This window comes from Cyanistes caeruleus, chromosome 9 (assembly GCF_971803275.1).
Source record: "Cyanistes caeruleus chromosome 9, bCyaCae1.hap1.1, whole genome shotgun sequence".
In the NCBI taxonomy this organism is placed as follows: domain Eukaryota; kingdom Metazoa; phylum Chordata; class Aves; order Passeriformes; family Paridae; genus Cyanistes; species Cyanistes caeruleus.
The window spans coordinates 28,690,883-28,715,367 of NC_141709.1; the positions used below are offsets into that span (position 1 = coordinate 28,690,883).

General features: G+C 40.5%; 1 protein-coding gene and 1 long non-coding RNA gene across 3 annotated transcripts in view; one reads left to right on the forward strand and one right to left on the reverse strand.

Moving 5' to 3' along the window:
• Nucleotides 1–1,657: 1,657 nt before the first annotated feature.
• On the reverse strand, nt 1,658–23,512 carry LOC111933060 (uncharacterized). Of its 2 annotated transcripts, none has more exons than XR_015273886.1 (7): nt 23,301–23,512; nt 18,342–18,519; nt 13,752–13,941; nt 8,380–8,560; nt 5,835–5,930; nt 5,450–5,672; nt 1,658–5,077 (listed from the first exon to the last, which is right to left on the reverse strand). It is a non-coding gene; the product is annotated as an uncharacterized LOC111933060 (long non-coding RNA). The 2 variants fall into 2 exon arrangements; XR_015273885.1 differs by having other exon boundaries at nt 8,380–8,563.
• A 127-nt stretch (nt 23,513–23,639) lies between these two features.
• Nucleotides 23,640–24,485, forward strand: part of RNF11 (ring finger protein 11) — a 30,185-nt gene continuing 29,339 nt past the window's right edge. The window contains exon 1 of the mRNA XM_086842159.1: nt 23,640–24,082. Coding sequence (XP_086698285.1) covers nt 23,960–24,082 — 123 coding nt within the window. The 5' untranslated portion in view covers nt 23,640–23,959. The remainder of the gene's footprint in view (nt 24,083–24,485) is intronic.

Below are 24,485 nucleotides of genomic sequence, written 5' to 3' on the forward strand. Positions count from 1 at the left end.
ACTCTGGACCAGAACAGAAAATAGCAAAAATATATGAAACATAAAGAAAAAAGGTGTAGCGTTTCTTACTTCTCGTAACAGGTAAGTCTGAAAATTGGGATCTAAGTTTGGGATAGGAATTGGGATAGATGCACCTGCTCCAACCTGAGCCTCTTACATGCAAAGCATGTCTCTCTACCTGCATGAGTGAAGAGGTCAATACATGAGATCTCTTCTGCTTTGAAGCCAACAAGGTCTGATCTGATTTTTTACAGCATAGCTTGTGTTTTCATTTTTAGCTCTGGTATTCCAGAAGTATTTCCATGTGTGTAGCCCTTGCCTGAGTCCACTCATGTGGACCTCTGTGATTAAGCCATCCTGGATTCCTTAACCCATTGGCTCCAGTTTTCCCAGCCTCCTGCCTGGGTGCTTCTCTCACAGCTGTATGGATTTCAGCTTTTCAAAGTGCAGTTTGATTCATTCTCTCAACACAGGAACTTATCTTCAGCATAAATATTTTTGGAACCACGAAGGTATAATTTTGTAGTTAAATAATCATATTTTCCTGGGAAAACTTAAGAGGCAGTGGGTAATGCACATTAGGATTTGGCACTTTGTCAGACTCTCAAGGAATCTCTCCCTCAGTTAACTCTATTTCACTGGAAATATTTATTGTTCAGGAAGCAACACTTAAAACTTTCTTTGCCATAGAAGAAGGTGGTCTATCACCTCAAAGAAGACTTCCAGCAGCCTGATCACTTGCTGTAATGATGTTTCCCTCTTCCATGAAGCAGATATAACCAAATGCTTCTGATAAGGAATTACTCTGAGTCTAGGACATAGATACTTCAGTTATAGGGAGTAGAAAATTAATAGACATGAATAAAATTTGGAATGGATGAAATACTTAAAATGGTGCATTTTGAAGATAACCAGTTCCCTTTTTGTTTGTGTGTCCTAGAGATGACTTCTTTTCAGATAATTACTTTTCATAAATTTAGATTCCAGAGAAGTATGATTCACAGAAGCGCAGGGATTCCTTCTACTGAGCTGACCTTGAAGAACAGATCTGTTTCGTTCTGTGCTTAGTCTCTTCTTTCCTGCCTCCTCTTATCACTTTGGAGCAGGCAGAACCATCAGTGATGTTCCCTCTGCAGGCTCCGTGCTCCTGCCAGCTCGACTGCCCTGCAGATGGTGGCCAGGAGCAAAGCTCTTGCAGGGTCTGGGCACAAACTTCTTCTAAATGTTACTCAAAAACCCTAATCTGATTCTTGGTACCAGATATCCATTCACTTATTAAGAACAAACACAGCAGACAACTAATGCTGCACTTTTTCTGTTATTCAAACCTGCTGCTAACAATGAGGAAGATGATGTCATTCCCTGGATGTGACAAAGGACTAATATTATATGCAGTAAAAACAATGAGTCAACAGTTTATATTCCCTTGAGATCAAACTATTCAGCAGTTTTGAAAGTAGACTGTTCTTTTTTGTGCACAGAGCTTGTTGTCTATTAACACAAAATGTGTAAAATCAAGATATAATTTGAAAAAAAAATAAATTCGTACTTTCAAGGGGAATTTTTCAAACTGAAAGTCAAATTGAGATATCTGACAACATAAACCAACAGATATTTTTTTTCCCCCACATATATTAATCATAATATTGCAAAAGTATTTTCTTTTTTAGGTCAAAGATACGTTATCCATGTTAAGTAATTATCTGTATGATTCTGAGAGGCACTTTGCAGTTCCCAGTAACAGGAATATGAACTGAGTATTAATGCATAACTAAATCAAACGAAATTTTCTGGAGACATTTTGTAATGGTCTGAAAGATAAGCAAGACCTTTAACATGAACATGTGTTTTGACAGACAGCTGAAAGCAAGGAGTCTAACAATGAAAATGAAGATTTTCTGGAATAGATGAGGATGGAATTGACCAGATCCTGGCCACCTCTAACCACAGCTGCACCTAGCTCAGGCTAGGGCAAGAAATGTTGTGTTCATACAGGTCCTTCCTTCAGCAACTCTCAAACCTTTGTGGAGGATTATTATCCTGCTCATACAGACTGTGAAACCACAGCACAAGGGAGTGACAGCTCAAGGTCGTTTAAAAGTCAGGAGAGTCTGGAAGAGAACTCAGATTTCTCAATCCCTGTCCAGCACTCTGCCCACTGGGCTCCAATGCCTCGCTGAGGATCTGCCTGATAAAGCTCCTCTTCCAAACTCGACAGAATTTAACAACTTTGAGAAGTTTCAATTCATAATATTGTTGTTTATAATAATTTTATTTGGCGGGAAAGTAGACTTGCCTAATTATATGAGGTTCAAGTGCAAGGGAATCCTAGGCCAGCTGCAGTCACCATTCCTGTTATCCTTGCAGACCAAATCTAGGGACAGGAGAGCAAACTGGCTTATCTCTAGATGGGCTTCTATGTAGGAAGAAGTATAATTTTGCCTGCATTGACCCTATCTGATCATATTTTAGATTAAAATGAGCTTTAGAGTGGAAGAAATAATATTCAGCATCCTGACTATTAATTGAAATGAAATCTTAGACTGTAAATCCCAAGGAATTTCTTCTGGCATGCTGTCAAAGTGCTGGATAAAGTCTTTTAAGCTCATGCTGACCACTTTAGTATGTCACCTAAAATAACTGCAAATGGTTTCAGGCATAGGTAGTCCAGCAAATCCCAGGCCCAAGTGATTACTTACCCAAAATGTGGAGGAGGACATCTGGCAGTCCAGCTGGTCAGTGTCCTGAGATTTATTGGAGAACTAAATGCAGGAGGCATGGCTCAGTCTGATCTTTAAACTCTCTGCCTTCTGATGCTTAAGGAACTCTTACCTTTTCAAGTACTTCATAGAATATTTAAACCAAGTATCTAAGACCTAAAGACATCTCAGTTGTTTTGGGTGTTGTTATTCTGCTCAAGTGAGACCAGAAAGCTCGTTAGAACACTTCAATTGAAACACAGACATTTCCACTAACAATTGCTGTTATAAACTCAAACAAAAATCAGACAGATTTCAGACAAGACAAAATACAGAGACTAAAGCAACTTACAGAATTTCCTCTGGATGTCTCAAGTTAATTGCAAATCCTGGTGGCCTGGTATTTTCATTTCCATAGTAATGATTAAAGGCATAGTGATTTTGATCTCATGTAAGAGGGATGAAATAATTTCCCATATGAAATTAGAGTCTCCTTTTCAAGTTGTGTGATATTTTTGCAGGCAACATGTCTTACTGCCTAATGAAAGCCAAAACCTGAATTTACTGCAGGAACATTCACACACACTGCAGCCATGTAGGTTGCTGTTTGACTCCAATGACACACAAAAATATAAATATATTTGATTATAGTCATTATTGTCTATTTAATAAGTAGACTTATGAACTACAAATAAAAATAGAGGCTCATATCCAAGAAAGGATCTTCACCTGATCCTTGTTTTTACAGCTCTCATCCCAGCAATCAACTGTGAAAACTTGCATAAGTACTCTCAGTATGATTGAAGCTGCTCTTTTGTTAAACAGGGTATTACAAGTTAAAACTAGGGACAGATATTCCTATTTAGGAAAATAGCGAAGATCTTAATTAAAATGAAACATATTAGCATTGCTTTGTAAATCAAATCTTACTTAAGCAGATGACACTTCCAAAAGAAGACTGTAATGAGCCTACCCCAATGAAAAGGCATATTAATATTAGGAGGCACCAGCAGGATTTTAATTTCAAAATTTTGTAAGTATGACATCTGAAAAAAGTATACTTCTGTTCAATGTTAGTTTGACTGTCTGCACAAAAATTTCAGACCAGAAGCATTTAAAATTTATAAAGGAAAACGTATTCTAAATGTTAAATACCACAGACAGAAAACAATAAAAAGTTTTTCATGAAACTGAAACAAATCATTAGGCTTTGGATTACTTACTGTATTACTTACTGTATTACTTACTTTCTTATTAGATGTTTTTATTAGATCTGTTAGTAGGTCAGTCCTTTATTTTACATTGCAGTGTCTGTTTAGAACTTCACCCATAACTATCATCTCAACAAATCAATGTATACAGTATAGAATTACTATAGCTTTGTATTATTGATGTGCAGTACTATTAAAAATATGAATATAGATTTAGCTATGGTCCAAGGATTGATATTTCTGATGTACTAATTTGTTTCACAGTTCTACTGTTACTTTTCTCATCTATTAAGGCAGACAAGAATGTTTCATAATATTAAAAGAAAAAAAAACCATTTAGCTGAAGGCCTTTCTAGAGAACAAAATCTGTCTTATTTTCTCTTCCCTGGTAATTTTCTATTATTGGAGGAACAAGAAGGAAACTTAATACCAATTTTAATCTATTTTCCCTGGCAAAACAAAGTAAGAAATAGGCACAGCATTCACAATATGTTACCTGTGTTCTGTCAGTTTGTGTTGTCTGTGGAGAACAGGTTGGCACACAAAATTTGAATGGCTATTGCATCCCTGTTCTGAATAGACCCATATCCCCCTCCAGGAGGGAGCCCTGATCAGTAAATTCCCTGGGTACACAGAAAGGTCTGAAGCCTACACTGTTAAAGAGAAATGGGCAGAGAGACCCTGAGAGGGGCCTTGACACATTCTGTCTGCAGCTGCAGAGCTGGGGGTCATCTCACATCCTGGGAGAAGCAGCAGGAACAGATTCCTGCTCCACACCAAGGTTGGAGGCAATGTGTTCCTGAGCAAGGCTGTTTTGGGGATGTAGGATGGAGAACAGACCTGTTCCTGAATCCTAAAGTTAGACAAGTATGCATAAAGCAACTTCAGCCAAGTGGGTACAGTCGGTGGGTTCTCTTATTGACCTAAAGAAATAGGGCAAGATTTTACCTGGGATTATTTATTTTCTTGCAGAATACATAATCTGCCCTATCAGTTAGATGGAATTATTGCCCACTCACAGCAACCTTCACAGCTAGAATGGTATTACTCATTCGCCTCAACAGAAACCTAGCACTGTGGTTTTGGTGGCACACTGAAAACTTATTATGATCTTTCTTGTGTTTCAGATGGCAATGCATTGTCTCCTTCCTGATCTTGGATTACAGCCTGAAAAAAAATAAATTAAAGTGATTAAGAGTAAAAATTTAAGTGGATTTATTTGTAAATCCTGATTGCGGCTTCCCATAATGAATCAGCTTTTTCCCTAGAAGTCATGCTAGTTAGTAAATTATCTATTTTCTAGTATTTTTTTTTTCTAGAATTTCTAGTACTAATTAGTAAATTACCTATTTTCTAGTATTTTTTTTCTAGTATTTCTAGTACCAGTTAGTAAATTATCTATTTTCCCTCGCAAACGCTGTATCATGTACGAGAATAAAATATTGCTTTTCAAACGGGAGTGGATATTATCACTTCAAATGTGCTTATATGTACTTCCTGTGCTTAGATCCAGCCCAGCAATAACAATACCACAATTACCAGAATGTATAATCTATAATGTGGCCCTGTGTAAATCAAGCCCCAGCTGAGCACGTCGCACACATCCTGCAGGATACCACTGCCATTCTCAATTGTTTCCGGTGAGCGCCCTGCATCTGCAGGAGGATTTCTGCTCACACTGACTCCTAACTCACAACTCTGCAAGTCACCTCCTCCCAGGAAGACTCTGGCATAGAGCTGAAGCAGTTTTGTTCATGATTGCCTAAATGGGAAACCAGAAAGTCAGGCTTAGGGGAAAAATAGCTTTGGATCTTTTAAAAATACTTAAGGGATTTACAATGAAAGCACAAAATTGTTGCAAGTATTACAAGGGAGAGTGTTAAGAATTTCAATTCAGTTGTTAAATTACTAAAATAATGCATACCTGGGGTTTTCACACCATGGAGACTTAGATGTATGATCTTAGATACTCATTCTCCCCCTTTAGAAGAGAGCATAGTTTTTTCTCTGTGCAAAATACCTGAAAAATAAATATTTTTGAAAGCAATTTTGCAGTCAAAGAAAGAGCAAAATCCAAACTAAACCAGAAATATGTCAATTTAATTTTGAGACATATTGCAGACATACACTCAGAACAATCTTACAGGAATACTCTGACAATGTCGCTGTCATGATTCAGTTAGTTCAAGCTAACTCAACAGACTGACTCAGAAATTAAATCTACTTGACCTGTTCATGGCTTTATATTTTTAGTTAGTTCTCAGATTAGATAATGACTTTTCCAAACAGATGATGAAATCAATATAAAGTTTCAAAATACTGTAAATTACTTTAAAACATAATTTATAGATATGATCCTTTAAAAAAATAGGTGGCCATTGTGTTATTTGACAACTTTTAGAATTGGACTCAATAAGCTTCTAACTCTCATTCTACTTTATAACTTGGGGACAAACCATCTTTCCTGGGTATACCTAGTTTCCACTGTGTCTCTTACAAGCCAGAAGAATTTTAGTATGTTTTAAAATAATAATGTATCAACTTAGAGGGAATGTATTATGCAAACCCTGCTATTTTTCTCTTTCTGATACAGGCCTACCAAAGAGAGATTCTAGCTGGAGGCAAGTCAATGCAATGCTTGTCTGAATGGTATTTTAAAGTATACCTTTTTCTTGCTGCTTTTGGTACAAAACTATGTGATGAATAAATGATTCAAATTTAATTTGTCCACTGCAGAAGCTGAGAGGGAGTATTTCTTGTGCTAGCATGCATGCCTGGATTACAGAGGCCACTGAGGGGAGCAGGGCAGGGGTGCAAGAAGCACCATGTGGCCAAGGGTAGCTGAAGAACTGACACACACCTTCTGAGGGGAATGGCCAAGTCCTGCTGCACTTCAGCTCTTCTGGGACACACAAGTCAGTGCAGTCATCTAGATCCATACAAACAACTTTTTCCTCCAAGTTTTATTGTCTTTTCTGCACAGGACAGTACATTTGACATCTTACATTCTCTGTTACTGCCTCGTGCTTTCTCTAGTCTGAACTTTTCTAGAAAGATGCTCATAAACTTGAGCATCTGTGCAGTCCCTCTGTAAGCACCTCATACCCCTTTGGAATTAACAGGCAAGTGTAGATTAGCATAGGACAGGGAGCCTGGCTATCCCTGGCTCTAGAAAAAACTCAGGATATTAGGGTCTGATGTGCCACAGCCACTTTAGGGTAAGTGGAAACTGTCTTGGCTGAAATTGTGGATGAACTATTCTGTTTGTCAGGATTCAAGCAGATTCTGGCTGAAGTGACCCAGAAAAAAACATAAGACAGAGGCCAGTGTTGGCACAGGTAACCCTGCTAGGAAATGCACAGCTCTGCATCAGCCTGTCTGCTAAACCCTGAGCTGCCTCTTCATTTTTGTACAAGATTTGGGACAGTCACAGGCATGTGTGGATGCGGCTCTCGCTCAGCAGACAGACAGACCCATCTCTGCTCACACAAGTGGTTTAAAACAAGAGCTTGCAAACCTGTGATATCGGGCTTATGAAATAATCATTAACTCCTTAATGATGCAGATACTTTGGTATCTTTAGTCAAGCCACTAAAAGCAGATAGAATTATCAAATTACTTTTGCCTTATTTGTTGCAAACTTCTTAGCTGTGGCACCACCTTGTGGACATTACTATGTGGAGTGAGACTCGACTGGCAGCAACAAAAGCAAGTGAACCAGGCATTTTGGAAAAACAGCTATGGTCACACATGGTTTGCCAAATGAGAGTAAAATAACTACATTTTAAAAACTATTCCTCAAAATCCACCTACGAAATAAAATGCATAATAAATACCATCATTAGGATGCTCAGTTGTCTTTGCAGCTTTTACCAACTCTTCTGCCTGCCAGCCAAGAGGAGAGGCAGCCTTCAAAACTACTTTTGTTACTTCTCAATTGACTAAGTAGCAGCATCCAAACCCCAGTTCTATTCCTGCTGTACATGCAGACATGACTTTTACACCTATCTCAAGCAACAAGACTTGCAAAGTCGAAATCCTAATACTGAACACATGGAGAAACCTTGGGTCCTGCTCCATAAATGTAAGCCCAACAGTGAGATTTGTGTCCAAGCTAAGCCAAAAGAAAAACAATCTTTGACAAAGATAAATTGGTGGATCTTTTAAATGCTTGCTGACACAAGCTGAACAAAAATAAATTTAAATTCCACTCTCTTGGCCATTAAATTCTCAGAACCTTTTGCAGCTGAGGTAACAGGGTGTTCCTGTTATGAACTCCCTTATCTGCTCTATGGGCAAAGCAGGAAAGCACTGGGGAGCCAGAATTTATAACACAAGATCTCCAAGTTGAGTGCAGCACACATTCACTCTGGGTGTGTCTGTCTGAATAAACTTGGGGAGCATGAAATAAAACATTGAATTGCATTTTCTGTTTCTCTCTCTTCAATAACACACAAGCTGGTACTTGCATTAGCATAAAGTGCAGGAGGAGACAAAGACTTGGATCAATCTCAGAGTTGCTAAAATGAAATCCTGAGCACTGCAGCCAGGGAAGCCAACTCATCTCCAGTGGAGCTCATCCCTCACTCTAGAACAGACACTACTCTTGTTGCAGCTGGTGTCCTTCCTCTGCAAACAGCAGCATTGTACCTGCTTTATGAAAGAACAGAGAGTAAAATGACAACTTTTTTTCTTTATTATAGAATAAAAATTTCTTTTAAAATATGACAATGACAGCACTACTTTTACAATTCAGACATTAAAAAAAATATTTCTTAGAAATGCATTTTCTCTGTTCTTCATCTCAAAAAGATGAAAGAGTTTATGAAAAAGGCAATTTTTTTTTTTTTCCTTTGGCATACTCCTACAGTGAACATTACAGTTATTTTATTTTTTGTGCTTGGAAATTCCTTAGCGTAAGACAGTGTTTTGAAAAAATATAGGACTTTCAAACTCCTAGTGATCATTCTCAGATATCAACTATTGTTCTCAATTTAACTTAAATATTTGTTTTGGAAAAAGTAAGGCATTGGCTACCCCTTACTCACACTGAGTGGAGAGATTCTCTTTCTCCTCAGGCACCATTAATGTAATTTTGTTCTCTGTTGCAATTAGTTGCATAATGCAGCCTCATTAATGGCCCTGAATGTATCTGCATGGAAGTTTTCATCCACAAAATTGCAGGAGCAGTTACTGTAAACATGGGGTGAGTGACACGGAAAAGACTGAACCAAGTTTATTCTCATACAGAACTCAGCTTTAAGAAATATCTTATTTCTTATTTTTTTCAGCATGTGAAAATGTTGTATTTGTGCCCATCACATTCAGCTTCCTTTCAGAAAAGATGCTAATAAACTGTGAGTCAAAAATAACCTTAAATCTCCAAAATGGTATTTTTTCCACAGACTTGGAACTCCCTTGAATATTTTAATTATCTCTTTCCTAAAAGCCAACAAAGTAGCATGACACTGGATTAAAATAATTTTCTTTGCAATTCTGCTAGAACTGATTTCTTGCTGAATTAGCATATCAACTCCAAAACCAATTTCCACAGCATCAGTGACCTTATGTCACTTTATGTATTACAGCAGCAAGAGAGAAATGCTTTCAGAGGGTTGTAACAGTTTAAAATTATCCAGTAAAAATCCACTTATTGAACCAGTACATGCAGGAGACAAAGCCTTGAAATTATGTTAACCTGTATGGCCTAAAATCAGATTTCTGCATTTTTAAAGGCTGCACCAACTGACACAGAGCTGTGGTGGTATTATCAGAAAATAAGATGGAACAGGCAGAAATCTGTTCAGGCTGGAAAATCCTGGGAGAGGGAGAATGAACAAGAAAGCAGCAGCACTCCCAGGATGAGATCACAGGGGACAGAGCCCTCTGTGGGAACAAAGGAGGTTCCTACCACAGGGAGAAGTGGTGAAAGGGACCAAACCCTACACATGAACAATTCAGGGGGGGCTTTAATAAGGGGAGAATTTTTGAGGTGAAATTCAGTAAGTCTGCAAAAAAGGATGGATAAACCCAGACTCCTCAAGCCCAAATGCAGAGCCACTTTGGTCTACATAAAAACTAAGTACCCAACTCTCTAGCTATCAGAAGACAAGGTAATATTATTATATTTTTACTGGGAATGAAGGTTGCATAAGCCTCTATGCTTATTAGATATTAGATTTAATTTCCTGTATTACTGAGAAATGGGTGACTTGGAGCTCAGCCAGGCTTGGATAGATATAATAGGCTACACATTTATAAAAGGAAATCAGTACAAGTAGGAATTGCTGCTAGAGGTGTCAATTTGAAGTAATACTCTCCCCACCAAAAACCCCATCCCACACAGGACAGGGGAGACTGAATCACAGATGTGCTGTAAAAGCATTAAGTCAGGGGAAAGTGGTGCAGAGACAGCAACCAATGACTAAGTACATTTGACCTTCATGTGTTATTTTTGTCTAAAGTCTTAATTTTGTGGTTCAACAATGGGCTCATCCCTAGCAAAATTTGATGTCCTCTAATAATTATCACAGGTGTTATTTATACATTTATATTACTTATATTTATTATAATTTATATTATTATTGTTATTATTATATTTATTATTATTCATACATTTATGCCTTGGTCTGTCACTAATATATGAGACTCCATATATTGATAATAAAGAAACAGGTTATTATTGTTTCACTTGCTGAAGTGCAAAATCAAAATAAAATAAAATGCTTTATAATCTATTTATTTCCTAATTGCTTGTGCAATGTTGCTCAATTTCTTGTTTTCCAGTGTGCTTTCCTTTTTCCTTGGAGGCAATATAAAAGACAAAGAATTTTCAAAAGAAGGAGGATCTGAGAATTCTCAATACTGCAAGTTAGCTCCTTGGCATTTTCATAAAGAAAAACCACAGGTGAATTTTCCAACCACTATTCAGCTGATTTTAAAAAAATAAAAATTCTTTGCCTTTCAACATAAATCTTGTTTCAACATAAAGCTTTCGACATAAATCTTTTTAAACTATGAAAGCCCTTTTTGAATTTCATCCTCCTTATTCTGAAGGTACTGTAAGAATAGTTACAAACTTAGTGCCATAGAATATGCAATGTAATTATATATTTTGATTTTACCTCTCTCAAATGATAATATTCTCAACTCCCTGAGACATAATATGTGCTTATTACTGAAGTAATATGCCAAAATAGATTGTAATTTGTTAATATCAGTACTAGTAAGGAAGGAAAATGTGGAACAAACCAGCAAATAAATTCTGCACCATAAAGCACCAAGTATTAATTTCTAGAGAAAAATACACGTTAAAATTTTACAGAGCAAGATTAAACTAAAACAAGCGTGTTCAGATAGAGAGGTTGTTACCATCTGCAGTCCAGCTGAAGTGAGAGAACATTATGGGTATTCAGTGTCATTGAGACCCAAATAATTTCTATTTTGTATTTTCAAGTGAAATATCACTCTGATGAGACATTTAGAATACTTAGCAGCTCCCATTATGCCTTTTCTGGGCCTCAGCCATCTGGATGAATTTCTAGGGTCACAGCCTTTGCTCTCCTTAGGATTCCTCCACAGTCGAGTTGCAGCTAAAACGCTGACAAGACACAAGCAAACTGCCTCAAACATTCCCAGTCTGGAGAATCACTCAGCCCAAGCCCAGCTCAAAGCTGGATCACCCAGGGCAGGGTGCTCGGGACCTTGCCCTGTTGAGTTTGGAGTTTCTTCAACGACGTCAACTTCAAAACCTCCCTGGGCAGCCACAGGACAGATGCTCCTCTTATCCATCCTCATGGCCTTTCCTGCCCTCACTCCAGCATGTCCATGTCCTCTCTGCTGCAGGGACCCCAGAACTGGGCACAGCATTCCCACTGAAGTCTCCCCAGTGCTGGGCAAAGGGGAATGATCACCTCCTTTGATTTCCTAGCAATGCTCTTCCTAATGCAGCCCAGGATGCTGCTGGGTCTCTCTGCCAATATCGATGTTTACAGACATAACAGAAGTTTAAGGACATGATGAGTTATGTATTTCCAGGGTCTGCTCTGTATCAGGGAAATACAAACTATATTATTTTGCTAATACATGTTTTATGTCAGTATCAGGGATTGTATTTATGTTCTCATTACGTGATTTCCAAAATAACTGGCCCATTAAAACCAGTTGTTTGGGATGATTGCACAGTGCTTTGGAAAAACATCTGTGCACAGATTTCTAAAGGTAACCCTGAAAACCTCTAAATTCAGACCAGGGTATGTTCACAGGAGTGAAGGCATCTTGGAAATTGCAATTGTAGAAGATAGGAATTCTCAATTTAATTGTGTTGTTAGTGTTAAGATCTAAAGACAGCAGATTAATTACTATTATGTTTAACTCACAGATAACCTTTTGTAGCAGTAACATCCAGTTTAAAAACTTCCACAGTTTCCAAAAGCTCTCCACACTCTTTCAGAAGCCAAAAATCCAGCTCTCCCTAATGTATTCCTGAGAACCTTCCATTTCCTCTGCAGCTGCCATGGTGTAACTGTGGACAATACACTTATGTATTGACAATACACAAATTTTCTGTGAAAAAAGGTCCATAGACTTTCCAGTGGGTCCTCAGGCAGCCTAAAGCAATGAGATGGTCTATCAGATTTGTTTGTCTTGGCAAGGAAGACAGCAACCTTGTTCTCAAAATATCTACATTTAGTTCCCCATCTATAAACAATTTTCATCAGTTCTTCCATCTGCAGTATAAGTCTTTGTTTGGCAAACAATTTGCAATGTTTCTTGTTATACATGTCAAATTGTTTCTGTTCTGCATGAGCTATGATGACTTAAAGGACCAAAGTTCCATGTGGTGAAAGGAGTTTGTTCCCTCTGAATCCAGGGGTACCTTTACTGCCCTTGCTGGTCTATGATTTCTTTGCATTTTTTACAGTCTGTGACTGCAGAAAACAGGAATAAAACTCCTTGCCACTAGTGACATACCAGTGCATGAGCCAACACAGTCTAGCTAATGTCCTTTTACCTTCTGGAATAGTTTAAAGCAGGATGCAAAATATTCTTCCAAAAATATACAAAGTCCTTTCCATCCACTTTTCTGTCAAGCTATGCCAAAAGCCCTGGGAAAGCCTTTTGACTCCAGCCTACATGCTCAAAAGAAATCTGGGAGACTGGCAAAAACCCACAATATAATTAGGACAATGCTGGGACTCAGATTAACATTATGGAAAGCAAACACCTTTCATACCACTCCCAGCTCTCACATATCCATGCTAAAGGGAGATTAAAATTCAGATGTTCATGAGCAGAGTAGCTCTTCCCAAAACAACACTAGATTAGCCCAGGTGGCCACAACCTGCACGATTTTTCATGGACTGACTTTCAAACTGCCTCATGGCTCCCTCAGTCTCAGAGATGTTGAATATCTTTCTCAGCTTTTTCCAATGCAGACCAGATGTTCTATTGTGATAATTCTCTCATGGGCCTTTTCCATTTTGACTCTCCATCAGCTAGGGATCCAAAGAGACATTACTTGAAAAACAGGAACCATAAAAGAGCCAGGAACTTATAAATTAAAACATAAACATTAATTTGTTTTCCAAAATACAGATGTCTTTTGTCAGTTCAAGCCTTGATCTCCCCACCAGTTAAAGGCAGCAGTTGTTCTGTGGAGGCATGCACTGGAAATTAGCCAACGGGCATTAACTTTTGGTTCTGATTGAACTGAGGAAAATTTGAAACAGAAACACAGAATTAAAAGTTGTGATAGCAATTATTGTCTGATAACATTTTAAAATGTTCACGACAATTCCAGAAGAAGTGTCTTGCCATAAGGAACTGTAAATTACTGAACCTTTTTGGACGAGGCACAGGAGAGATTTGGGCTGTCCTTGGTGGTGGCAGGGGTCTGTCCTTCTCCTCACCTGGCTGATATGGCAGAGGGATCAGGATCCAGCCCTGGGGAAGTGGATCCTGCAGTGCTGACCGGTGCAATGGGGTCACAGCAATGTGGCACCACCACAGCTCCAGAAAAAGGGACTGGGCTGGAAGAGGAAGGGACACAAGGCAGAGACAGCTTTAAAAGGACACTTTTATACATTACAAGTGCTCAAAGTTCACCTGCACAGATTTTATTTTGTACTGACATAACACATCAAGCCTTGTTTTCAATTGGCCACTGAAAATCTGGTTTTTTTAATGCTAAATCACTTGATATATCAGTATTATTCCCTCTTTTAACATTTTTATCTCAACAAAACTTTGAGAATATTTAAAATAGCAGAAAGGCTACAGGCAACCAAAGAAAACATCTATAAAAATGTGCATAATAAAGAGATAAGGATGAAAAGTTACTTTCTTTTTTTAACATGACCTACATGTGAACTAATTTTTTATCTTTAAAAAGTAGCAATTCACAAGTCACACCTCTTCATTCCCTTTGAAATCAATTTTATACACCTACACAATTCTTCTGACAGTGGATTACTGCAGGTTTACACTTAAACTTTGAGTTTCCAGTTCTGCTGTATTTTCTTGAAAAAAAATCTATTAGTATGGGAGATAAATACTACTCTTCAACTTTTAGCAATGAACCCTCTGCAACTGAACATTTTATTGTACCTAAGCAGGGAAGGTACAACAAATTGCTCTCCTTGATGTAATCAGTTCCCTTCCTTCTCATATGGGCATAAACAAACACCTGTAATTTATAATACAATCCAAGAAGTATCACTGAATGATACCCTTTTCTTCTACTCCTACAGAGACTTTGCTTTTACCAATAATTACTTTTTCTCGAGCCCTCTGCTCAGAATAAGGCAATAGTCTGTCCTTTATACCTGTCCTTCCTCTGTACTACAATGAACTCACCTGGTGGAGCAGGGATTGAGCAGCCCTTATTCCCTCCCTCGACACCACTGGAACAAATCCTTGCTTTCCAACACCCTTTTATGACAAGCTTTACATCTTCATTTTATTTTCCTAGGCTACAGCTCCTCTAGATTTCACACCATACTAATATCTGTCTCCTCTTGCTGAACTGTTCATGCTTTAATATTTAAGTGCAGGGAATTCTAAGTAGCTGTTCCCACTTCATCTGCTCTTCCCTTGAGGGGTGAACCAGCATCTGCTGTTCCCAGTCTCCTGAGGAAGAAACAACTTCCACAGAAAGGAGCTGCAAATATTCTTCCATGGCTTCACTTCACACTAAGAAAGATTTTGATTGCACATTCTGGTTCCAGCAGAATTTGCTCTCAGGTAAAAAGTGTAGTCCTGTATATTGCTAAAATTTTATTTTTCTCCTCCTTAAATAGAAGACTGAGGTAAAAGTTTGGAATATACATGTTTCTCAAAGGCTTTGCACTGACTCGGACAATTCATCAAGGATGCCCCTCATCAAAAATGTAGAATTCTATTTCAAAAGAATATGAGAAGCAAAAGGAGTCAGATATTTCTGTGAATTTTTTAGTAATGTACTGATAATGTGCATTTATAGTTGTATCTATTAGCTTATTAAGAAAAGTGACTTTTCCAGATCTGTATATGTTACAAGTGAGCTGTTCATGAAATTCCCGGACTACAGAATGATGCAAATCTAATTATTTCAATCCAATATGAAAGAAACAGTTATTTTAAACTTAAACTGTAAAGTGGCAGACATACACCCACTTTTAAAGGTAATTTTGAATAGTAAAATGTATTGCAGCTGGTATGCCTTAAAAGTGAAGATTTCATCCAAACTACTATTGGTAAGAACTAAGAAATTATTTCCTGGCTTTGCAATGTCCAGATCCTGAACTTTTGCCTCTGTTAATCTCCTTGCTCAGTCAGACATCCACGTGTAGGAATAGAACCCCTGTCCTCCTCCCATCAAAGGGGCTGCAATGGCATCCTGTTCACATGTCAGAATCTTCTTTACTCTTGGCACCCCTTCCAAATAAGCCACTCCAACAGAACTTTCCCTGGATACACCACCTCTGCAGAAAAAGAAGTGTCTGCAGTTTCAGTGGGAGGTGTTTCAGCTGGAGGCACTTCTGCCAACCTTTCCCTAGATGTCGCCACATTTTCTGGCCCCTTCTTACAGCCTTAATTACTACATGGAAAACCACCATGGAGGCTCCTACTTTCTTCATATACAAGAAACAGAAAACTATCATAGAGTAACCCAATTTCTTCAGAGCAACAAAAAGACTTTCTAATTATATATTATTCTATTTAATAGAATATATCTAATATATCCTACCAATGTCATACTGAAACCTGGAAATAGCTTTTACCACAGGCTTGTTTTCACACTCTTTTTACCTTCCTAACACCCTTCCTACTAAGTGTGTTGACTCATTGAGTCCAAAGTTGCTTGACCTCTTCCATTACTTTGTGCTGAAACAATCTCCTTAAGGATATTTCCAAATTTCCAGATTCAGTTTTCATGCATACTTTGCTATTCTTTCTCTCTTAACAATTTTTTCCAAAGGATGTCCTTCTGCCCTTATATGATTTTGTCATTTAAAGACTCATTTGTACTATCCAAGTGGTACAGGACACTATTTTGGGAATTCAAGACAGGAATCAGACTTGTGTTTTAGCTGATTTGGAATGAAAACAGGCTTCTGAGGGCACCATCCTTGTTTCCACCCCAGTGTTAATATCTCTCTGCAATTCACAATTTCTTCCTATGGAAATAGTCTTTGAAAAGCACACGCTGATTTCTACACATGAATGAAGTTTCCATATTGTCCAGAAATATGAAGACTCTCCAGTTTGTTGCAAAAAATACCAAAATATCTGCACATTTTCTAAGTATTTCAAATATCAGTTGTGCTGAAGCAAACGTTGATTGGTTGTCCACAAGATGGGGCTTCTACAACAGAGATCTTTATATCCAAATTTAAGATTCTGATGCAAAACCTATGAATGGCACCACAGTTGACAGGAACATACTTTGAAATTTTGGCACAAGAATGGTCCTCAGTGCATTCCTCATTTCTCATGTAAAAACAACAACTCCTCAGGAAATCAAAACAACAGCAAGTGATTTTATCTTGTCCTTAACCCTTGCACTGTGCTGGGGTACAGCTTGTAAGCCAGAGGCAAAATGCACCATTGCAACCACCCTGTGTCTGTGCAGTCCCCTGCAGTCTAAATGAGTGTTTGTGGAATAGCACACAGACCAAAACTCCAAACGAAGTGCCTATGATTTTGAGACATTTTCTAAGTCAATATGCAGACTTCATAATTTCTGAAGCAGTGTGCAAGTCCACTGCTAAGATGATAACACCCCTAAATAAAAGTTAAAGTAGCTCCACAGTGTGCAGCTTTTGTAAACTTAACTGAGAGGGGGAACAGTTTGCTGTCACAAAAACTAACTGTGGGCATGCACTTCACAAATGAAAAGAAAAATAATTTAGACACAAAAATTTCAAGACATTACAAGAAAAATAGACTTACAGTACCTTTAGCTGTCTTGTTTCACTGTGGTGTTTGTTTAAACAGTATGTTCTGCTAAAAAAAAGGCCTCTCTCCTCTTTTGTCACGTAAGTAAACAAGCAAGATTTTCATGTCATATAGGAATCTCCACACAACCAAAATCAGAACAGACTAAGGAACTAATCACCTTCCTGTATTCCTTTTCATACTGTTAAAGGCTTAATTTGTGATAATTTCTGTTTTCTGCATGATAAAGTTGTTTTCTATAATTCTTTTTCAGGAAACACAGTAGTGTTTGAGCATGCAAAAGCAAATACTGGTACAAATTTCCAGCCTGTCCCTCCAAGAGGAGGCTGTACAAACATAGACTAATCAAAAAGTAAAGCTAAATGTTAAGAAGAAACATTCCTGGCCAGAGGATAAAGTGAATTTCCCAAGGGCAGTCATTCACAACCACCTCATACTTTCAGTACAAAATCTTCAATGGCTCCTTCTCACATTCCTTCTGTTCAGTCTCCAGTAACTTGTCTGCTGCAATTCAGCCAGCTAAGCCATCACAGGCCAAAGTTTCAACAGGAAGTACAAAATAGTACCCTTCAGAATAATCATCTGGAGAAGCATAAAATAAGAAAATCTGAGTAGGCAGGAATTACATGGAGAAGGACAGGGAGAGACTGAAGCTACAAACTGCAGGCAGTGATGTGTTAGGAAAAAGGAAGGACACTAAATTTGATTGATGGCGTTTTTGTACACACTAAATAATATTTTCTTTATTAAAAGCTGAGGTTTTAACTGATCACTCTGTGCAGCTGGGGTGCCATGCATACTGGAAAAGGGGACCAAAGAAGGAGGCTGCAGGACAGTGAGACATCTCAGATATTTACAAAACATGACCCACAAGGAAAAACTGAAATAAAGCATTGTAACAGTTTTCAGACATCTAAAATTGCTTTTAACAGTACAAACAAAACACATAATAGTTTGACTTATAGCAATCTTAGGGATTAGAACACAGTACCTGTAGCCATCATTCAGTATCCAGGAAGAGTTTCAACAGTTTTCTGTCAAGGAATGACAAAGTCATAGGTGATCTTGGATTTGGGCAGAGTTGTCTGGCAGGTCACACTCCCTAGGTTCTTATGAATCTATTCAAGGGTCATTTCATCACTCTGTTATTGCAGAAGACCCACAGTTACCTACAGAAAGAAAAGAGAAATTTTAGGCTACAGGGAGAATGGTGAAAATCAGAAAACCAGGAAGACTATGGAGAAGGTGAACAAGGGGTGTTAAAAATTTTGCAGCAGAACAAACAATTAATTCCTCAACTCTGCTTCAAAGAATTACAGGCATTTTGGATACTTTACTGTTTTTGGATACCTTACTGTTGCAGAGAGCTGGAGGAAGAAAAAGTGTAACAAACTAGCTAGTGGTGAACTGTGGATAGAGTTCACTCCTAGCAAATTCAGGAAATATTTGAACACGGCAAAAAGTGAAACTTCAATTAAAATTTAAAATCAAAATTTAAAACATAGATTTCTGTGTATTGACTAAGCACCACTTGTTGAAAGCCAGCCCAATACTTGTGTCCCAAAGCCCATGAGGAGGACATGTCAGCATGTCACACTGCTCAAACACACCAGATTTCCTGTGGGAACTGTCATTTCTTAGTATTCTGCTATTGGGAACGTCCCCACCCACTCTACTCACCCAATTTTTTACCTACTGACATCTTTTCTCACTGGCATTTTCTGAGGATATAAGAAGAGTGAGAATCAAAATAACTCAGCAGTAAAGCATCTGCTGTAAATCACCTGAGAGAAACAAACCAGCCAGGAACTTTTCGGGGTTATTTCCATATAATCTACTGCAACTAAAACCATTCCTGAGACACGTGACCTAATCTGCCTTTCAAAGCCTTCAGCAAATGAGATTCCCAGATAATCGTTTTCAGTGCCAAAGTACATTTCCAGTCTGAAATAATTTCCTAATGTCTACTTTAAATCTCCAAGTCCATCACCTCTTGCTCTAGACCCACTGAACATAAAGAAAAACTTATTCCTTCTCTCTGCAGAGAAACATTTTACATTTTGAAAGATAATTACTGTTTTTCCCAACACCTTCCTTTCCTTCAGACTAAACAACCCCAATTCTTTCAATCTTTCCCCTTAGATCATGTTTTATAGGCCTCTGATCATTCTTGAAGTTGAGACTGTGGCAACATATGGTACAAGGAGAAAAAAGAAAATTGATTCCTACACAGAATTCTCCCGGAAACTGGGTGACAGAGGGTTTGTTTGAAGGGGTAACTTTTGTATGATGACTGCCTGCTTTGTTACTTGCGTGTTTTAGTGCCAAAATACACGTTCTTTCTGTTCTTTGTGGCTCACAGTGCAGGTGCCCCAGTGCACAGAATAGGTAGGCATTACACTCCTTGCTGAAAAAACATTTTGGACCTGGGGAAAACCATTGTTATGGAAGGTAAGCTATGCTTGCCAGTAATGGAATATCCTTACCAAGATGGTATCTTTGGGATAAATTGATATAAGTGGCATATTTGTGATACCAGCATAATTTAGGCAGAAGTTTAAGTAATTTTTAGAAACATGAGTAAAATCCTGCATCACAAAGTACATTTCAGGGAAATATATTAGTTCCATAATTGCTTTCTAGTGCTGCATTCACTCTGTCCCAGAAAGCAATATGCAGTTGTAATATACACTGAGAAACGTCTATGGTTCAGCTAAAATCAACAAAACTAAAAATAATCATGTGCATTTTAGAAGATGCCATGTTCTTTATAACCAGATAAATTAATTCCACCATTCCCATAATCAGATTCACATACATAATAGAAGAATGTAATTTACTTCCATTCTCCAGAGGTATACAAAGTCTTTTTTTTTTTTTCCTTCCAGAAAAAGGTTTTAAAATTGCATTGTGTTCTATCCGCCAACATTACCCGAGCAAACAGAGTTTTATCTCTGAACCTCTGGGTACCATGGCATGGAAAGATTGCACTCAGAAGTCAACTGGGCTTCTGTGTATGAACTGGGAAAACAATCATATCCAGAAGAAAGATAAGACATAATGAGAGATGATAAGTGCTGGGAAAATAAGCTTGATGGAAGAAAAGGAAGTGAAAAAACTTTTCCATGTTGAGGACAGAAAAGGTCTTTCAAAAACCTTTGTTAAGCATGACATATTAAACATATCCAAAACGTTGTCCAACAATAACATGAGCACGGATCACGTAAAATGGTGTTATCAAAGGGTCTTTCATCTAAATTTAGGCAATTTATGACATAAATTTTGCAGAGGATCTCTTAACAAGAAGGACTTCTTATGTCCTCAGTGGATTTTAGATTTTTAACGCCAAAGGAAACAGATTTTTCAGATAAACAGTTCATCATCTCTGGCTACCTCATATGAGCCTTAAGAATACATGAATATGTCACTTGCCTCCTCTCATATCAAATGCCTGTAAAATAAACTTGGTCTGCATAGTTTAAAACTCTTTTTTTTAAAAAAAAATCATTCTGTTTTGAAAGATAGATTTCACTCAGAAGATGCTAGCTAACAGAAAGGTGGTGAGGACAGACCTATGTATGACATCGTTGTATTGAAGTGTACCAGAACGTGAATTCTGTACACTGGCAAACTTCAGAACATCCTGATTTCCATTCAACAGATTAAAGCCAACTCTTTAAATGTCCACAGGTGAGAAAAAGTTTCATTGACTTATGTTGCCACTTCTGTACTGATACTAGCCTGACACGAATTTCTGTATTTGCTTTATCTTTTCCATCTGTAGTATCTGTGCAGCCCTAAACCCCTACATGAATCTTTCTTCCTCTATAGGAGACTTTTAAGACACTAGAAAATCCATTCTGACTATTACTTGTTCCCCAAACTAGGTAGAGGAAGTATAAACCAGACAGAACTGAAGCAATCAGTTAAACGGCCCTGTGGTTCTGCTAAAACAAAGAAACCATACTCATAAATCACATCCTCAGAGGACCCATCCCTCTGCTTCCTTGTCCCCATCCTGCAAAAATTGTGGTGGCAAAAGGAGCAGGTTCATAGCTACACCTCAGCATACACAGGGATATTAAAGGCATTTGTGAACACAACAATTTTTCAATTTTCCATCTCCTGGACCTTTGTACAACTTGTGAGCTGGTGGTGCAAAGCCATTACTAATGACTTATCTGACATAACAGGAGTGAGTGGCTGGGAAAAGCAGTGCCTTCAGCCACCCCCTACTTCAAAGAATCCAGGCATGACTGGTAGAGCTCTTCCCCTTTCAGAGCTCTCACAGGTGCAATCTGTCTTGTTGCAAGGCCAAACATGAACCTCTGCTTCCTCTTTGGTGTCTGTGAGTCCACCATGAAAAGCAGTTTTCTTCTGGCACTTGACAAGTCTGCATTTTTTAAAATATGCCCATATTTAGAGCATCCTGTACCTACTAAGGAGAAAGTTTTAACTGGGATTAGCAGCCATTCCTTCTGGAGATCTGCCTCAAGGTAAATAAATGCACCTATACCATGAGATACGGGAAATCCCACCTATGTCCTGACTGCATACTGGATAAGACCAGTTTGCACTCTGATTTCCAAAGAAAGGCTATTTTGGCACGTCAGCCAGCAGGGAGGCACCACAGGTTTCCATAGGACCTCCTGACTGTAGAGGATCACAACTGTGATCACAGCCTCACACCAAAGCACAGTGTGACCTGTGGTTTTCACTGAACTACATCAATGTCACAGGCCTGAGCCTCAGAGAGAAAACAAAACACAAGATAACAGCTGAATAAATAAGGCTTTCTAGTTGCCCGTGCTCTCATTCCCAATGGTGCCACTGCACAACTGGAAATACCAGTGACAGCGCTGGAGTTCCATCACCAGGTTCTCACAGCTCTGACATTGCCTTAACCTTGAAATCCTGACTGGGTGAGGCAGTGGTTCCCTGGATCCCCTCCAACAATTGCTTGCCTAATTCTATTAAACCAAGCCAACAGACTCATAGGATAAACACCCAAATAAGCAAGCCATGTACAACAGTCATTATTTACAATGCACCATTGCAAAGCCTATCTTGAAAAACACTCAGAATCCTGCCCCATTTTCAGTTTCCTTGAAAAGCCTGAATCTGTGTCAGAACACCATAAATGGCAGCAATCACAGGCTTTACACCAGGGTTGTTTAACTTACCCATCGATAAGCAGCAAAACAAACCACCCTGAACAGCAATAAAATGAAATCTCCAAGAATGAACTCATAAGGATAATCAGCAAAAAGTCTGATCCCAGACTGAGGTTCATCAGCAAAGGTTGTGGAGCAAAATATGTCACTGTGAACAGTCCATGGATACTCTGACCCAGGATGGGAGCTCTGGTGCAAAGCAGGTCTGAGCTGCATCAGCAGAGAACTCGGTGATAAGCAGCAGCCACACTGTACTGCTTTACAGACTGGACTTTGCAGCTGCTGACATCTGCACCACATTTGCTCCACTTTAAAAAGTACCTCATTTTAAAATTGGATTTTAAAGTATTTTCTGTGATGTAATTCTGAAGGCCAAGGATGCATTTTGAGGAACCGAAGAACACTGATAGGTCCATCATACATTCCCCTCTGTGTGGGTCAGCGCTGGCACTCTAACACAGTGACACGGGCATTCACCATCCTCAAATTTGCATTCATCAGTACTTACCTATACTTATATCCAAGTATGAATATATTTTTATGAAGGAAAAAAAAAAAGAGCTAATTATATGGCTTATTAGAGTACCTGCTCATCGCATAAAAAACCTTTAGAAACGCAAAAGCCAAGTGCCAGTTGCTGATTTTGCTCCACTCTGGGGTTCACCGCCCTGTGCCTACACTGACCCTCCGCTCACTCCAGCGACCAGCACAGGGAACCCCCTTCCCTGCCTGGGGACCCGCCCGCGGGGGAACCCTTGGGAAGGTCTCGCACAAACCTCGCACAAACCCCTCAGCCGGGGAGGGCCGGGTGGAGCGGGGGGTGCCCGCTGCCGTCCCGCCCCGCCGGGCCCGAGCGGCCGCCGGCTCCGCCATGCCCGGAACACAAACAAACACCGCGCTCGGGGGCGGAGCGAAGCGGTTCCCACCATTTTGGGGCCGGGGGAGCCCAGCAGGCAGCTGGGTTCCCCAGCCCGTCCCGTCCCGCCTCGTCCCGCCGGGGGCGGGCAGGGCTGTGCCCGCGGCGGGGCCGGGGGGCGCGGAGCCCAGCGAGGCCCCACGGCTGCTCCCCGGGCCCGGCGGGGAGGGGTGAGAGGAGGAGCCAGGGCGGCCCGTGCGACAAAGCCCAGTGCGCAGGGAGCTGGTGACCGGGAAGCAGAACCGCGCCGGGCAGACGCGGGGCGGGCGGACCCACCGGAGCCCGCTGCCCCACGGGGGGTGGGAGGCCCGTCCTGCCGCCCCCCCCGCTCGGGGGTCGGGGCGGCTGCGGAGCGGGAGGCGGCCGGGCTGCTGCTGCTAAGCCGCTTAGGGCCGGGGCTGGCATGAGCCTCCCCGGCGGGGCGGCTGCGGGCTGCGCGCTGCGGCGGGGAGGCTGAGGGCGCGGATCCGCCGCCGGAGCGGGAGGAGGCGGAGGGGGGGCCGCGCTCCCCCCGGGAAGATGGGGAACTGCCTCAAGTCCCCCACCTCGGATGACATCTCGCTGCTCCACGAGTCCCAGTCGGACAGAGCTAGCTACGGAGACGGGGCTGAGCCGGATCAGGAGCCGCCGCCGCCATATCAGGTAGGGGAGGGGGCGGCAGCGGGGCCGGGGGCAGCGGGGCCCCGCCGCGGCTGGCGGGGGTCGCGGGGCCGCTCGCCCGGGGGCCGGCCCGCACCGCCCCGGGGGCCGCCGCCTCCCCACAGTCGCCGCTCCGGCGCTGGGCGGCCCGAACCTCTCCCTTTCCGCCTGCACGTAGCGCGGGGGAAGCCGCTTTGTCTCGGCCGGTGCCGGCGCTCCGGGCGGGCGGGAGGCGCGGTGCCGCCGGCGGGGCGGGGGGCGGAGGGCAGGGGCCGCCCGGCCGGTGCCGCGTCCTTTGTTGCCGCCGGCGGTGACATCACCGTCTGGCGCGGGGACGCTCCGGGACGGGGACCGCGGGCCCTGCCCGGGCTTTGTCCGGGCCCGCTCGCACCGCTCCCGTATTTTT